The sequence below is a fragment of the Lissotriton vulgaris genome, unplaced genomic scaffold, assembly GCF_964263255.1.
Source record: "Lissotriton vulgaris unplaced genomic scaffold, aLisVul1.2 SCAFFOLD_1338, whole genome shotgun sequence".
NCBI classification, from domain to species: Eukaryota; Metazoa; Chordata; class Amphibia; order Caudata; family Salamandridae; genus Lissotriton; species Lissotriton vulgaris.
The window spans coordinates 531,515-547,604 of NW_028252763.1; the positions used below are offsets into that span (position 1 = coordinate 531,515).

Below are 16,090 nucleotides of genomic sequence, written 5' to 3' on the forward strand. Positions count from 1 at the left end.
TGAATGCCCGGACTATGCAAAGCCCAGGAGCTTTTGGCTTAAACCTCTTTGCCGAAACATGGGTACACGTAGCTACTTAGTAGCTTTGCGCATCTTAATGACGGACACATCCCCCCCCAATTGTATGTGGAATAGCAAAATTTTTAAAGCAGTTTTGGCTTATTCGTTGCAAGAGACTGTCAGTAGCGGTTTAATTCTTTTTTTTAGCTAAATTATTCTGGGCATTTTTTGTCCTTTTATCCTTTTTAAATGAAACTCTAATATTGACTTCTTAAATGATGCTTTTTGTACATTTGTAAATGGTTGTATTGTACGTGTGCTTATAAGATATCTTGCATATCGAATAAAAGCTTATGACTGACTGACTATATAATCTCCGAGCATTCGGAGATGACGTATGTCACGCGCAGCAGTAAATAGGGAAAACATACTTATAGAACGGCGGAAGAGCAATTCACAACAGTACCTTTTGAATTGTTTTAATAAACTCTCATTGATTTCCTAAATTCCACTCTAGAAAACTCTTTTTGAGTCGACGATTTGTATCTTGGCTCTGAGACACATTGCCTCATCATTAAATTCTATGTCAGGACAGGAGGCTCCGATTATGCTTAGTCTCATTTCTTTACTGACACATAGCAGCCAATCACATTACAGTAAAGAAAAAAACAGAAATAGGGCAACCATAGAGTACACCCCTAGTATATAAACAGTCTCAGAGGTAACCACTTCCTCTTTCTTTGCTGCTCCGCAGCCAGTTAAGTGCTTTTCATTGTTAACTGTGTTTTCTTGCATTTACATGGTTATTGTATTACTTGTTATACTTGCGCGTACTTGCTGTATGCTTCGCGCTTTCATTGCGCTGCTTGTCACGTCTTTCGGCGTTTCTCAGGCTCCGGTTGCTCTTTAAGGGTCCGTTGCCGTTTTTTCTGCAGTTTCGACCGGGAGCGCGTGTTCGCCTCCCTTATGACAGGGCGCCTGCTGCCCGTGTCTTGTACTTGAAGTGGAGCGGGAGCAGGGGTTAGCGACTCGTGCGGGGAGCGCGAGCGCTTCTGAGTCGTTTTCTGTTTACAGCAGGCATACCGTGTCGCGCATGCGCATTGGTGATTTCCGGCTCGAGTGACGCCGGTTGAGTGAATGTCGTCTCTGACGTCGGCGCCCACAGCCTGACTGGAACTTTTAACCCCGTGTGACGCTTTGGCTTACAGAGAGCTGGGGCAGGAGTTTTTTGAAGCTTTTGTGGCATAGGCTCTGCCTAGAGTGTTTTCTTTGGTGCAGGCTTTGGCTCCCTCCACATTCTAATACCTTTTCGAGTCAGGTTTATTCCTGCTTCTTTCAAGCCTGCTTTGGGGTCTCAACACTCCCCCTTGACGTGTGTTTTTTGTCAACACTCCATATTGTTTAAGTCGTCTTGTGGGCACTTACCTCTACTTTGCTGTAGAATGGCTGATTATTTTGATGACGCTGAAGACGACTGTTATTATTATGCTGATGAGGAGGAAGGCTCCTTGGAACAGGACTTGGTTGAACAATTAGACAAGGGTGTTCAACAGTCCGTTAACAAAGCACTAGTACGTGCCATTACTCCTTTGAAGCGTCATCTCAACCTCTATGCCCAACAGCAAGGCTGGTTGCCTGCTTCCAAGAAGACGGCGAAGTCGCCTGTTAACCCTCTCAAGACTGACTTTCAGCGCCTGGCTAAAAGTTTGGCTGCACCATCCTCATCTGCTGGTCTTCACGAGGCTGATTCAGACCATGGGCTATCTTCAGCATCTTCAGACCATGTTTCTCCTCCACCTAAAAAACGGGTCTGTAAGGAGCATTTTGTAGACGCTCCCGAGCGTCCTACGGTGCTCAATTTCGAACCTGTAGACATAATCCATCCGAACTCTTCCTCATGGGCGCCGTCTCCAGCTGTAGCTGCCTACATTGAGGCGCATATCCGCCAACCTTTTGAGGCTTCAGTTCGTGCCCGGTTGCGCTCAGAGTGCCCGAGGCCTGATTTGTCTGCCCATTTGGCTGAGACACCAGACGTTGACCCCATGATGGTCACGTATTTGAAAAAATATGCCAAGGACCCGAAAAAGGGCCTGGATAGATCTTGGCGGTCTTGTCAAGATAAGATGTTGGACCTGCTTGGGCCCCTCACTAAGATTTTGGACCTTGGTTTCAAAGCACAGGAAGCTTCTGCCCTTGTGAACCCGAAGGAAATGATCGAATGGGCGCAACGGGCGATTTGCACCTTGGGTAATGCTAATTGTGCAATATCTGCGGAACGTCGCAGGTCCATCTTGTTAAAGCTTGACCCTAGACTCTCTGAATTAGCCACTTCTGAGTCGGGCCCTGAGGCGGACGGCCTCCTGTTTGGTCAACCGTTCCTTAAGGAACTCACGCGCTTTGTATCCACCTTCAGTGGCATCGACAAGGCGCAGGCCTCCTTGAGGCGAGCCATGCGTCCGGTTTTTGGAAAGGCCGGACGAGGTAGGGGACGCTCGTTCGGCCGTGGTTCTGCCACTCAGTCCCAGAGAGGCAATTCCTCTCAGCACAGAGGCTCCTACGACGCTGGTTATTCATCGAGAGCCAACTTTTATCCTTCCAGAAAAGGAAAAGGCCAGTACGGCAAAGGACGTTCCGGTGGTCATCAGGGACAATACCAAGATTCCCACTCTACAGGTGAGCCTGATTCATGCATGCGATGTGATGTTGGGGGGTCGCATTCAGTTTTTCCTGCAGAATTGGCGCATGCTCTCCGGCGATGCTTGGGTGCTACAAACGGTTCAGGGGTTCAGAATAGAATTCTATCACCCGATGCATCAGACTTGTCCCCCTCCTTGTCTGCGTTTTTCTCTTCAGGATCAGGTTTGTCTCTCCGAGGAGATAGACTCTCTTCTCAAAAAGGGAGCGGTGATTCCAACCACCCGTCATCCGAAGGGGTTTGCCAGTTCTGTCTTTCTGGTCGAGAAAAAAGGGGGCGGTGCTCGCCTTGTTCTCAACCTGAAAGACTTCAACGGCGGAGTCGTCTATCGACATTTCAAGATGGAGGGCATCCATCTCTTGAGGGATCTCCTTCGAGAAGGGGATTGGATGGTCAGGCTGGACCTCAAAGATGCGTATCTCTCGGTTCCAATTTACAAACCGCATCACCGGTTTCTCCAGTTTCTCTGGCAGGGAGTCTGGTACGAGTATCAGGTTCTCCCGTTCGGTCTTTCGTCGGCACCATGGTGCTTCACGAAGCTGTTGAGACCAGTTGTGGAACATCTTCGATCGCTGGGTGTCAGGTTGATTATTTATCTGGACGATATTCTCCTTATGGCGGATTGTCCACTCAAACTTCTTCAACATCTGGAATTGTCCATCGCTCTTTTACAATCTCTGGGGTTTCTAATCAATGTTCAGAAATCGGTTTTGGTTCCAGCCCAGCGTATCGATTTCCTGGGCTTCCAGATCGACTCGGTAACTTGTCAACTTCTCTTGCCCAACCAAAAGATGCGTTATATCAAGAGAGAGTTGAGGTCTGTTATTTCCAGACCGACTGTGTCGTTGAGGTCGTTGGCACGTGTAGTCGGTCTGCTGGCTTCATCCATTCAGGCGATTTTTCCGGGTCCCCTGCATTACAGGGCAATGCAGCGCCTGAAAATTCTTCATCTCCGGAAAGGTCTCGGATATTCCGATCAGATTCCTCTTACGGAGGAGGTCCGGTGGGAGATGCAGTGGTGGTTGGACCACATGGAGGCCTGGAACGGCCGAGCCCTCTTCGGTGTGTCTCCGGATTTGGTGATAGAATCCGATGCCAGTCGGTGGGGCTGGGGAGCCCGGTGCGGCTCGGTCTCGACCGGGGGTCGTTGGTCCCCTCAGGAATTGAAGCTTCATATCAACTGTCTGGAACTTCTGGCGGGTTCCTTTGCGATCAAATGTTTTTCCCCCCTGCAGACCAGTTGTTGTGTCCTTCTCCGGATGGACAATATATCGGCAGTCCGCTATGTAAACAAACTGGGCGGGACCAGGTCCAGAATCCTGGCGGAGATCGCCAAAGATTTTTGGCACTTTTGTCTGCAGAAGAAGATCACTGTTATTGCGGAGTACCTTCCGGGATGCCACAATCAGATAGCGGACTGGCACTCCAGGCATCTCCGGGATTACAGCGATTGGAGGCTGCATCCTCGGGTCTTCCGTGCTCTCCATCGGCGTTGGGGTCCTTGCCAACTAGATCTCTTTGCCTCACGCCTCAATGCGCAACTTCCGCATTTTTACAGTTGGAGGCCGGACCCTCAGGCTCTGGCCACGGATGCCTTTCTCCAGCAGTGGCCATCGACCCTCTGCTATGCCTTCCCTCCATTTCTAATGATTCCCAGGGTATTGGCCTACTCCAAACGATTTCAGACGGATCTGATTCTGATTGCCCCTCTCTGGAGGGCTCAAGCGTGGTTTCCGGTCCTTCTAGAAATGTGTTCGGCACCACCGTTTCTCCTTCCCCCATTGTGGAATCTCCTGTTGGACCCTCTCGGAGATCCTCATCCCCTGATCCTCTCAGGCTCCCTCCCCCTCCTCGCGTGGAGGATCTCGGGGATCGCAGGTCGCTCCCAGGCCTTTCAAGCGACGCTTCCAAGCTCCTTAGTGAAGCATGGGCTCCCAATACTCACAAACGGTATAAGGGGTCTTGGAAGCGTTGGTGTGATTGGTGTTCACAACAACAAGTTGATCCCGTTTCAGCAGATATCAGCATGATTGTTAATTTCTTGGCCTCCTTAGCCACCTCTGGTCTGGCTTATTCAACTATCAACGGTTTTCGATCGGCTATTTCGGCGGGTCATGCCCACATAGATGGGAAACCTGCAGGTGAACATCCTTTTGTTTCCAGGTTACTTAAGGGAGTTCGTTTCGCGAAACCTCCCACTCCTAAGTATGTTACCTTGTGGGATGTGTCGGTTGTACTCAGATTTTTGGAGGCCTGGCCTCCCAATGCGTCCTTATCTCGCAAACAACTATCTGCAAAACTAACTATGTTGTTATGTTTGGTCTCCTGCAAGCGCGTGTCGGACGTACACGCTTTGGACCTGGCGGGTCGCAGTTTTACTCCTGAAGGAGTTTCCTTTCGTCTCTCCAGACGTACCAAATCTAATACGCCTTCTATTTCTTATCCTTCTTTTCCTTCTCATCCCAACCTCTGTGTGGTTCGATGCCTGAAGGATTATGAGGTGAGTACCGCTTCTTTGCGCTCTGACATGCAGGGTCCACTTTTTATTGCATTGCAAAAGCCTTTCCGCCCTGTCTCTCCAGCTACCTTGGCGCGCTGGGTGCGGGGTCTTATGTCTGAAGCTGGTATTGATGTTTCTGTTTTTGGCGCACACTCTGCACGGGGAGCGATGGCGTCCAAAGCCTATTCCATGGGTGTTACTCTGTTTGATATAATGAGGGCTGCAGATTGGTCATCTGCTTCTGTGTTTAAGACTTTTTATTTTAAACCTATCGATAGTGTGGCTTCTGTAGTGGTGGATCAGCTTTAAACAAGCATAATCGGAGCCTCCTGTCCTGACATAGAATTAAAAATTTGCAAACATTCGTGACAAGAATTTTCAATTCTATTAAGGACTAGGAGGCGAGGATTATCCCACCCGTTGTCTATGCATGTATCGATTAGATTGTTACTATGCAATACTTCAAAAATCTTTCATGATGATATGTGATGAATGCTTTGATTTTTTCTCTACCCACCCTTATTTGCTCATGATTACACAGGATGTGTATTACGGCTTTGTGTCTCTTTTCAGGCTCTGATCCCAAGTGAGGTTCCTCCGGCTCCGTCCTTGTGGAAGTTCTGCTGCGAGTTTCTACTCCTCGTTGGCCTGCTCCTGTTCCTATGGATTTTGGAAGTTCCTCCGCCTCCTCCTTCGGATTTTGGTCCTTTTGGATGATGTTCTCCTTGGTTTTTCTGATGTTGCTTGGTTCTTCATATTGGATTTTGGACAAAGAAAGAGGAAGTGGTTACCTCTGAGACTGTTTATATACTAGGGGTGTACTCTATGGTTGCCCTATTTCTGTTTTTTTCTTTACTGTAATGTGATTGGCTGCTATGTGTCAGTAAAGAAATGAGACTAAGCATAATCCTCGCCTCCTAGTCCTTAATAGAATTGAAAATTCTTGTCACGAATGTTTGCAAATTTTTAATTGAGGTTAACACCGTCCCCGACCCATCCAATTGTTGGGCGTATTTTTGAGGTGTAACATTTTAGTAGTAGGACTGTCAGGTCCGTACCACGTTCATCTGAAGATTTGCATTGATGTTCCCGGTCGGGTTGCCTAGCAGCAGCTGTCAAATGTTGACGGCGGTCACTGCTCCCGTGCTTATTTTCCACGAATCAGGAGGTCCCTACTGGCTATACATTTCGACACACTGGAATTCAGACAGGAAGCTCATGCGCACCCACAGTTCATTCGCAGCTGCGCTGCAACGTTGCATCGGGAACAATCAGTATTTTCCAAATACCCTAAGTGTTCGCATTTCATTTAAAGAGAAGAACTTTAGAAGAAAGCAAAATATGCTCAATAAATTAGCATTCTCTAGAGTAACGGTTGGTTATTTTGTACTAACGATTCTGTTTAAAAAATCCCCATTTACTATAAATATGTATGATTTGATGTCGATTCGCTTTAAGTTCTTCTATTTCACCCATAATACTAATGTATTGAGCGAATAGTGTTTCTTTTCAAGGTGGCCGTCTCATTAGCAAGGATAAAATGCACGCTAGTCCTTCTTTGATGTTGGTAAGACACACTGCTCTAACCCAACCTCTCTGCCTCCGCCCGACCGTAGTCTCCTCCGCTCCCAGCATGCACCGGAAGGAGGACCGGTGGCCATGTTGTGGGGGTTTTGTTTTGCTGGTGCGGAGACTGAGGGCCTGGAGCGCCGCGGCCCCCTGGGGGTCAGAAGAAGGAGCGAGTCCTGTGTGTAGAGGGAACCTCGGCTCTGCCGAGTGTTAGCTCTGCCTGGCGCCATGGCCGCCGCTCTTGGAGGTAGGCAAGAGGATTTTACCGCTTGAGTGTGGCAAGAGGGGACGGCCAGAAGCAGGCCCAAGTTGTGGGGGCTAATGCACGTAAATGGGGCTTGTGCATGTACAGGGGGCTTACTTGTTATGCTGTGTTCGCATAGGAGTCGTTCATACCTTGGCATGCTGAAAATGGGGATGGGATCATACAGACCCTCACGGTATCTGCAGCTGTCATGTACTGTCAGTACTAAGGGTGGGCTCAACAAAGCACTGACATTGCGCCGGTGTGCGATCAGGCATGTACTGTAAATAAAACCAAATTCGGCTCAGCAGTACACTATTAGTATAGGTAATTGATCAGGGGAGAATTGTTTGGCTCATGCAATGATAATGAATGGGGTTTGGGGAGCGACACTATGCTGTACAAGACGTGATCTAAGGTATACAATATTACTTCATGTGGTAGGCTATATAATATGAGCACAGTAAGGCATGACTTTGACAAGTACTATCAGCAAAATGAATTGACTGTTGTTGATGCTTTAAGTTCAGTGCGTGGTTTAAGCAGTTTTGGTTGTGAATAAACTGAACTCTTCGGTATACATGCGTCTCCTTGTTTAATCATTAAACATTACAATACAAGAGGTAAGGCTATACTGACACTAATGCAGTTGTGAACTTGATCATGTCCACTCTTTAAACGATGGATTCAAACGGTAACTCCGTGCTTTAAATGGAAATAGTGACGAGACGATACTTACGTTTTAGAGTACCGTTGTAGTGGAAAAGATTGGATGTCCACAATAAACTTATAAAACAGAAGTATATTTAATGACAAGCTGCAGAATACAACTGGTGTCCCTCTCCAGGCTAGCAGGCAACTGCCTTCACAAAGCAAGGAGAAAGAACACCAAGAGAATGCACAGGTTAAAGGAACAGTGCTAAATAAGTAAATCAAGATACAACAAGTACCTGTTTGCTTCTGAGAAGTGCCGTACTCCCATTACATGTATGGCTACTGTGCTGCGAAATGCAGGTACTACCCCTTTTAAATTGAAGTGGAGATACTCTTTAGCAGGTAGTACCTGCCCGTTTAAAGCATCGATTTTGGCAAAAAAGAATGGATTACGCAAAAAAAATACAATGGGTTATCTAACTGTTGTGAGCTGAGTCGATCACTAGTTACATGTTTATCCTGGTTATTTTGTTCTCTGATTACAAGGAGAGGTGGATCAGCACCTGCTTTGGTTCGTGTGGTGTCAAGGGGCTTATTTATGTACTGTGCTAGGAGAACCGTTTAGCTTGCCTCAGGAGACTGAGAGTGTCTTCCAAAATAAGTATTTATGCTCTGCTTGTTGGGCTTTGCCACCTCCATCTGTATGAGTAAACCCACTTACTTTACTGTAGCTCCCGTTTGTTGAGATGAAGCATCCTCCAAGCGAAGATGTATTTAAAAGAATATGACTTGAATGTAATAAAGTTACAGGACCACAAGCCAACCCCGCCAGAACGGTGTTACTAGCAGGGAGATACCGCATATAATGACAAAACAATAACTGCTATGGACAGAACTCCATAACATTCAAAATCAATTACATTGTTCATGACGTCCAGGGATGAACATCATGAACAATGGACATTGATCAAACCCAATGCAACACCTCCCCATTTTGCGAAAAGAAAAAAGAACAATACAATAAGTGCTCATTAAACTAAGCAGGTAAAACTACAATCCAATTATAACATAGCAAAACATTGTGAACAAAAAGGAGAGAAAGAAAGAAAATGAAAATCAATACAATATGTAATCGTTCATCTTGGCAGATAAAACAACTTTCCTTTTGTTGCTTAGCTCTACATTGTTTTGTAAATCCAATGAATCACCACCAGAAGAACTACATCTTTCATCAATTTCAATTCTGGGAGACTCCTGCACTGCAACAGAGTTATTAACTTCTGAATTAACACTGCAATGATGATTGTTAAACAAATCCCCCATAAAGACACACATCCTCATCCAGTATTTTCATAAAATTGTGCACATCGAGATCATTGTCAAAGTCTTCCATGTTACTGAACAACTGTTCTTGTCCAGCTTTCATAAACCTGTTGACTCTCTCAACAAGGCTGTTGGAAGAGGGACTATACAATGGTGTCTACTCCTGTTTGACCCCCAAGTTGTTCAGATACTCCAACATTTTCTTTGAGGGGAGTTGGGTGCCATTGTCAGACACAATATTAGGATAACCCTCAAAGGCAAAAACATGACTAAAAAAATCGACCACAAACTCTGTAATAATACAAGAACGAAACTTCCTAATGTATCCATTTTGAGTAATCGGTGAGAACCATGAGAACGCATTTCTTCCTTCAAACCATTGAAAGGTCCAGCAAAATCTAAACCCAGTTTTTTCCAAGGTCCATCTGGATTTTTAACCAGATGCATATGTTCCTTACTGACCTTCCAGTGTTTATCAGATCTCACCCATGCCACACACATGTCGATGAAATCATCTACATTCGTGTCCATTCCAGGCCACCAATAGTGCTCTTTTGGCATCCTCTTGGTAGCTGTTGCTCCAGGGTGTCCTTGATGAGCTAATTTCACTTTTTTTTTCTTCAAGGCGAAAGGTGGTATAAACATTTGCCGCCTGACAAGAAGCTGTGTTTGATCCCCAGCCACAACCATCAAACATATAAAGTAATGGTTTGTGATCAGTCACAAGCTCACATCTTTTGCCCCACAGGTAAGATCTCAACCTTTCAACATCCCATCCCCGTCGCCAAAATCGTTGAGGTGAAGATGTGTTTAAAATAATATAACTTTAATGTAATAAAGTTACAGGACCACAAGCCAACGCCGCAAGAACGCTTGGGGACACAGCATATAATGACAAACAAATAACTGCTATGAACAGAACTCCATAACATTCAAATTCAATGACATTGTTCATGACGTCCAGGGATGAACGTCATGGACATTGATCAAACCCAATGCAACACAGTTGAGGCACACATACTTCTCCATGTGCGTCTTTGAGCAGGGCAGCAGGCTACTGCCTAAGCAGGGCCACACTATTGTTCATGAAGGACTGGTGGAGCTCAATCTTAGCAGGGCTTAGTCAAGAACGGGGGTGGGCGGGTATAAGATGCGTCTGGATAGTTGGGGAAAAACTATTGGTGTTTTCTCATCTAGTCACAGTTTGCCATGTTTTGATTAGCCATGCATTACCAGTACATAGGATGGGATTACCTCTGTGGTTTATGACGAGAAATAATGTGAGCAATTCCAAAAAAATGGTAAAAGATTAGGATAATTTGCTGCGTCTGGTCTAAAAGCAAGGATATATGTTGTATTAAAGATGTATTTGGTAGAGCGCAGAGTTTGTTCAAAAAGGGCTTTTTGGTGTTAGATAGTGAGGTCCGTTTCAGAAGTTGATTAAGCCCACTTAACAGACTGTACAGTGCTTAATGGTTTTCCGGAATTTCGAAAAGGTGTCTTATTTATGGTTTCTTAGATCACTTGATATATAACTGTTTTTTTTGTTGATCTTAGGGCTTCTGGTGCACCTATTTGTGAATGTTTATGGCAAATTGAAATGAAACACTCAAGGCACCGAGATGTCTAGTTGTCATTTATAACTACCCTCATTTAAATATTTGAAAGAAAGTGTCATGAACCTCCCATTTTGGGAGCTTGGCGGCACACTCAGATCTGTTTAGCCCACTGGCCTTCAAAGTTATTAAGACCGCATCCCCCAAGTGAAAAAAAAAATCATTGTCCCCCCACTAAATTTTTCACAATTATTTGATTAAACTGGTAGTGTTTAAATATGTCTAGACGTATTTAAACATTGCAGTTAAGTTCTTATACCATTTTAAAAATGCAATCAAATACATGATTGCCAAACATACTATTCTGGTCAGGCAGGCCATTCTAACGTGTAACAGTATCCACAGTGTGATTATTAGAAATTGGGGTGGGGGTTTTGAAAATTATTTGCAGTCCCTTCCTATTTGACATCTTCTCCCTGCCAGGATGCTTTTGTACCTAGCTAAAAGAGGGTTAATCCCAGGTTAATTTAGTGACTTTTGTGGTGCACCCTGACAAGGATTGTGGTTGTTGCCTCAGGGGGGTGCTTCCACCCCTCCCCCCTGTCCAATATTTATACTGACCCAAGCCTTAGAGGTGTTAAGCAGAAAGATGGGATTGATTTTTAGCTTGCCTTTCTTGTCGCTAGATGGGCACGGGGAGGTAACTATTATTTGTTCAAAATAATAACCTAGAAAGTTGATTGTCTAAAGAAAAAAATTGAGGGACAATGGCTGAGTTTTTTTTTCTTCATTAGAATGTCTGAATTTAATAGTTTACTAGAAACCTGGCTTTGTCTACCTGCCACCTTGATCACTATCACTATTTCTAACTCAAGCCTACCAGACAGCACAGTACAAACGTTAAGTAATTTAGGTAGACAGTACCTATAACAAGTGGTATGTACACATAAAATCCATCTCTTTGGGCACTGGTACCTATTAAAATACTTAATGCTCCTTGCAGCACCAACATTGTTTCCTTGGATCTGCCTTTTAATATTCTGATCTTAAAAAATAAAGACTGAGCAAAATCCTAGCTTTTATCAACCTATTTCCCTTTTGTAAGCAATATCCGACGAACACAGCGAGTATGTGTGATATGATTGATCACAAACCAGTAGCAAGGATGGAGTCGCACAAATGTGTTCTTATTGTGTCGTTTTATTGGAATGCATATAGTTGGAACATGAAACCAGCCAACATGTGTTTCGTCAAGAAGGGTGATAACCAGTGACTCTTCAGGGCTGGGGGTGACATAAAAAAGGGAAGGTGGGTGATAACGTGTAAACACGACAGAACACATTACACGGTATATAAGAAGGGGAAAGTATAGGCCAGTGGTCAGAGGGAAACCTACATGTGTGTGGAACCGAAAAGGTGAGGTGAGGGGAGACATGATAGTGCCATTCTGTGAGTGATAAGAGCAAAAGAAATCCCAAAGTGGTTATGGAATCAAGCTTAGGTATAATAGCAACATAGTCATTGAGGAAAAAAACACAATTGATTGCGTATATATGCGTAATATATGCAAAGGGAGGAAAACAACATGTTGAGTAAAAGAATGGAGGGAATGGCTCATACTGAAAAAATCTGAGCCTAAGTAGGGTCATTGTAACCTGTAATGAGACCAAATATAAATGCAGCATCAAACATGCACCTGAGTGAATAGAAAAGTGAATATTCCAGAGAAAATAGAAAAAAGATTCTTTTAAAAAATAGATTTGAGAACATCAAGTATAACAGTTTCTATTGACTGTCATGCTAGTCCGGTGAACATAGCTACCTAGAGAGGAAAGCAAACTGGATACGGAAAACAAAAAAGAAAGAAATCAAAGTCATAAGATAATCTTTTGAGGTTGTCATTGCCTGTTTTCTGGAGCGGGAGGAATCTGCAGAGGGAAAAGGAGAAATATAGACTCCACATGTATCAGTAACCAGCGGTGGCTATAGTTAGTATTGTGTTCGAAGCCAGAAACAATCTTTAAGTGGCAAAACAGTGGGTACTGGCAACAGCCTAACTGGGATTGTAGTCCCATTTGAACAACAATTGTTATTGCGTGTACTCAGTACGGGTAAACCAAAGCAGAACAAAAAACGTGAGTTAATTTGTAGAAGTTTTCAATTCCTGTTTTCTGGAGCGGAAGGTACCTGCAGAGGAAAAAGGAAAAGCAATATCTCCACTTTGTCAGCTATAATTATTATCGGGAGCGGAGCCTGAAACAATCTTAAAGTGGCAAACAGTAGGTACTTGCAAACATCCTAACTGATATTATTTTAACACATAACACAAATTGGTCTTGCGTGGGCTGAGTGACTGGCAGGCAAACGCTGGGCCATTTCACCATATAAAATTCAACGTGAATGAAATGATTTGGGAGAAGAGAATAAAGATGAGGTAGAAAAGAAAAGAAAGGGGAAGTGCGATTCTGACAGGATGCTAGCAGAAATAAGAAAGGAGGAAAATACCTGTTGACGGGTCGTGAAGGGAGGGATCTGTATAAAAGAGAAGGGAGAGAAGGGGATGAATATAAGTTGTTGTGGATACATGAGAGATCTTGCGAGTAGAGATCGTAAATGTCGGGAAGACATAGACAACGGCAGCTGTCAGAATATAGAGATGACTCACCGGGGGACCGGTGATAATTCCAACCAGGCCCTGGTCGGGTTTGTCACAGCAAAGGAACGCACTCAGAGGTGCGTGTTATGTGTAAAGACCAAGATTTCCGAAATAATCCAAAGCTGTGCAGGCGGTGGGTAAAGTCCGTATCTGGTGGCAGCGGTGTTTTTAGAACTATAGGTAGTTGAAAAAATAAGGCATACTTGGTGTCAGTGGGGCCGTAATTAAAAACAGTAGGGGTTCAACTGAGCTTTGTGTCCGGCAAGGCGGTAACCGGCGAGGTCTTACCTTGGTTCGCAGGAGATCAGGGTATCGTCGGTAGCGGTTTTCGCCGGGTGCGGAGAAGACCCTGTCGCACAGGAAGTGCGTAATATTTATAGAGTGGCGCGCGGCGCTGAAAGGAAGACTAGATCATCTGGAAACAATCGGGGAGGGAACTAGTGGACTGTAGAATGGAAAATTGGAACTAAAAAACGGACTAAGGACGAGTGATTCAGATATTCGGTAGTGGGGAATGAGTGTCTGGGGAAGATGGTAATAAGGATCGGAGTTACCAAAATAAGGGCGGAGTTGGAGCAAAAAGTGGGTGAAAGGAAGACGAGGTAGGGAAAGCAATAGTACACAGAGGGGAGAAAGGAAAAGATTATGGCACATATTGTCATAAAAAACTAAACAAGACAACAATAGATAGAACAAAGTGGATGCTACGTAGTGACACAAACCGTCTATGTATGACAAACGAAATGCTGTTCAATTTAGAAACTTTGGTCGATAATGATTCATAGCAAGTCTCTGAGATGTATGGATCATACGCCCCCTGGTTCTGGGTCTTGTAGATTATGAACCTAAAAAGTAATGAAGCTCATTGTCCGTATTTTGGCCGTGTTTTATTGTATGCAAGCGCATGATCCAAATGGCTTCCTGGCGTCTTAGTCTCAGTTCTGTTTCCGCCTCTCACATTGGCCTCTGTCACATCTATTCCGTAAAAACAGAAATTCGTAGTAGTTCCTTGTGAGGGACAGGTGGCCATGTGAGTGGCCATTGGGTATCGTGCGTCCTGTTGTAGTATGGCCCGTGCATGTTCTCTGATTCGTTCTCTTACGGGCCTGATGGAACTTCCAACATACATGCTGTGGCATGTGCATTCGATGATGTACACTGCGTATCTGGTGTTACAGTTAATGTTAGTGTTGATGGTGTATTGTTGTTTGAGAAAACCCTTAAAGGACTTGGTGCCGTGTTTGGCCCTAATGCACATACTACAGTTACCACATCTGTAGAAACCCTTACATTTTTCTGTTATCCACAAAGTGTTCCTGGTTCCTCTTGGAACAGTGGGACAAAGTCTGTTTCTGAGGTTCTTTCCTCGTCTGTAAGTTATCTGTGGTCTGCTGGTGATGGCATGCTCCAAGGATTTGTCCGCCAATAGAATACCCCAGTGTTTGTTCATGCTTTTTTTTACTACGGTGCTTATTTCGGTGTAGTCCATGATCAACCTCACTGGTTGGTGAGCTTCTGTCCTGGTTTGTTTGATCGCTAATGTAGCTCCTTTTATCAATTTGTTTGATTCTGTTTTTAGCCTTTCTCAGTACCTGTGGTTTGTACCCCCCTCTTGTTGAAGCGCTTGGTCATGTCCTGTATGCAGAGATCAAATTCATCATTGTCACTGCAATTTCTCCTGGCACGATCAAATTCTCCATATGGGATCGTGTTGATTTGATGACTTGGATGTGAACTCTCAGTGTGCAAAACCGCATTGCAGGCTGTTTCTTTGCGGTACATGCGGCTGTGGAGGGTGTTGTTTTTGATGTACAGTTCTACATCCAGAAAAGAGACCCTGGAGGTGCTGATGTGACTTGTAAATTTCATGTCCATTTCATTGGTTACAGAAGTCTTTTTGGGCTTCTTGGGTACCAGACCAGATCAGTAAACAATCATCAATGTATCTTCCCCTGTATATTATATGATCCATCCAAGGCTGGCCTTTGTTGCCCCAGATGTATTCTGCTTCCAGCAACAGAATGCACCTATGAAAGAAAAAAACACTTCAGCATAGAAATCAGCAAGACCTATTGGGTTGGCTAATGCTTACTACTTAATTTTTGGGAACCGAGGGAGAGGTTGTTAACCACATGGCTGCTAGGCGTTTTCCCGTCCTGCGCTAAAAAAACAAAAATCCCATAAATCATGACGAGCTGGCCTTGTCATCCGCGCACGGCAGGTAAGCGCCATGACGAGCCCAGCTCGTCATTAGCTTCGAAGGGGTTAATATTACTACCTAGTGGATTCATTGATATCCCCTTGTTCCTGTCTTGATCATTGCATATGTTTGTTTCCTTTCTTCTCATATTTCCTTTTTCTAGTTCTGTTGCTACCTACACAATACCAAAACCTTTCTCCAATTTGTCAGAAGACATAGCCTGACATTATGAAAGGCCTCGCATGCCAGTTATACACAGATGACGCACAAGTCCTAGTGGACCTACGCAACCGTTCCAGCACTAAAGCACTCAAAGAATGCCTTCTCCCTGTTAAACATTGGATGACTTCCAATCACCTATGCCTAAGCAGTGATGGGACCGAAATACTTTATATATTAGTAGTAACAATGTAAATCCTCTTAATAGCTTATGATCCCCTTCACTTGAGTAGACGTGGTGAGCAACTTTGGAGTGCTGTTCGATGCGATGCACAACTACATTTCAGTGCTCAAATCCAAGCAACCTTCAAATGAACAAACTGTGTTGTATTTAATTCATCAGACCCCTTCTAAACATCAAACACAGAAAACTAATGGTCCAAGCGGTTGAAGTATCAAGATTGCACTATTGAGAGGAGGAGCTACGCAGGCATCCAAGATGGTCGCGTGAGCAGAGAGCTCCTGTGACCCGCG

The 16,090-nt window shown here is 44.5% G+C and overlaps 1 protein-coding gene across 1 annotated transcript in view; it reads left to right on the forward strand.

Moving 5' to 3' along the window:
- The first annotated feature begins 6,830 nt into the window (after positions 1-6,830).
- The window catches only part of LOC147662030 (RNA-binding protein 33-like), a 123,537-nt gene continuing 114,277 nt past the window's right edge, over positions 6,831-16,090 (forward strand). Inside the window, exon 1 of the mRNA XM_086951171.1 lies at positions 6,831-7,011. Within this exon, the coding sequence (XP_086807297.1) occupies positions 6,993-7,011 (19 nt within the window). The 5' untranslated portion in view covers positions 6,831-6,992. The remainder of the gene's footprint in view (positions 7,012-16,090) is intronic.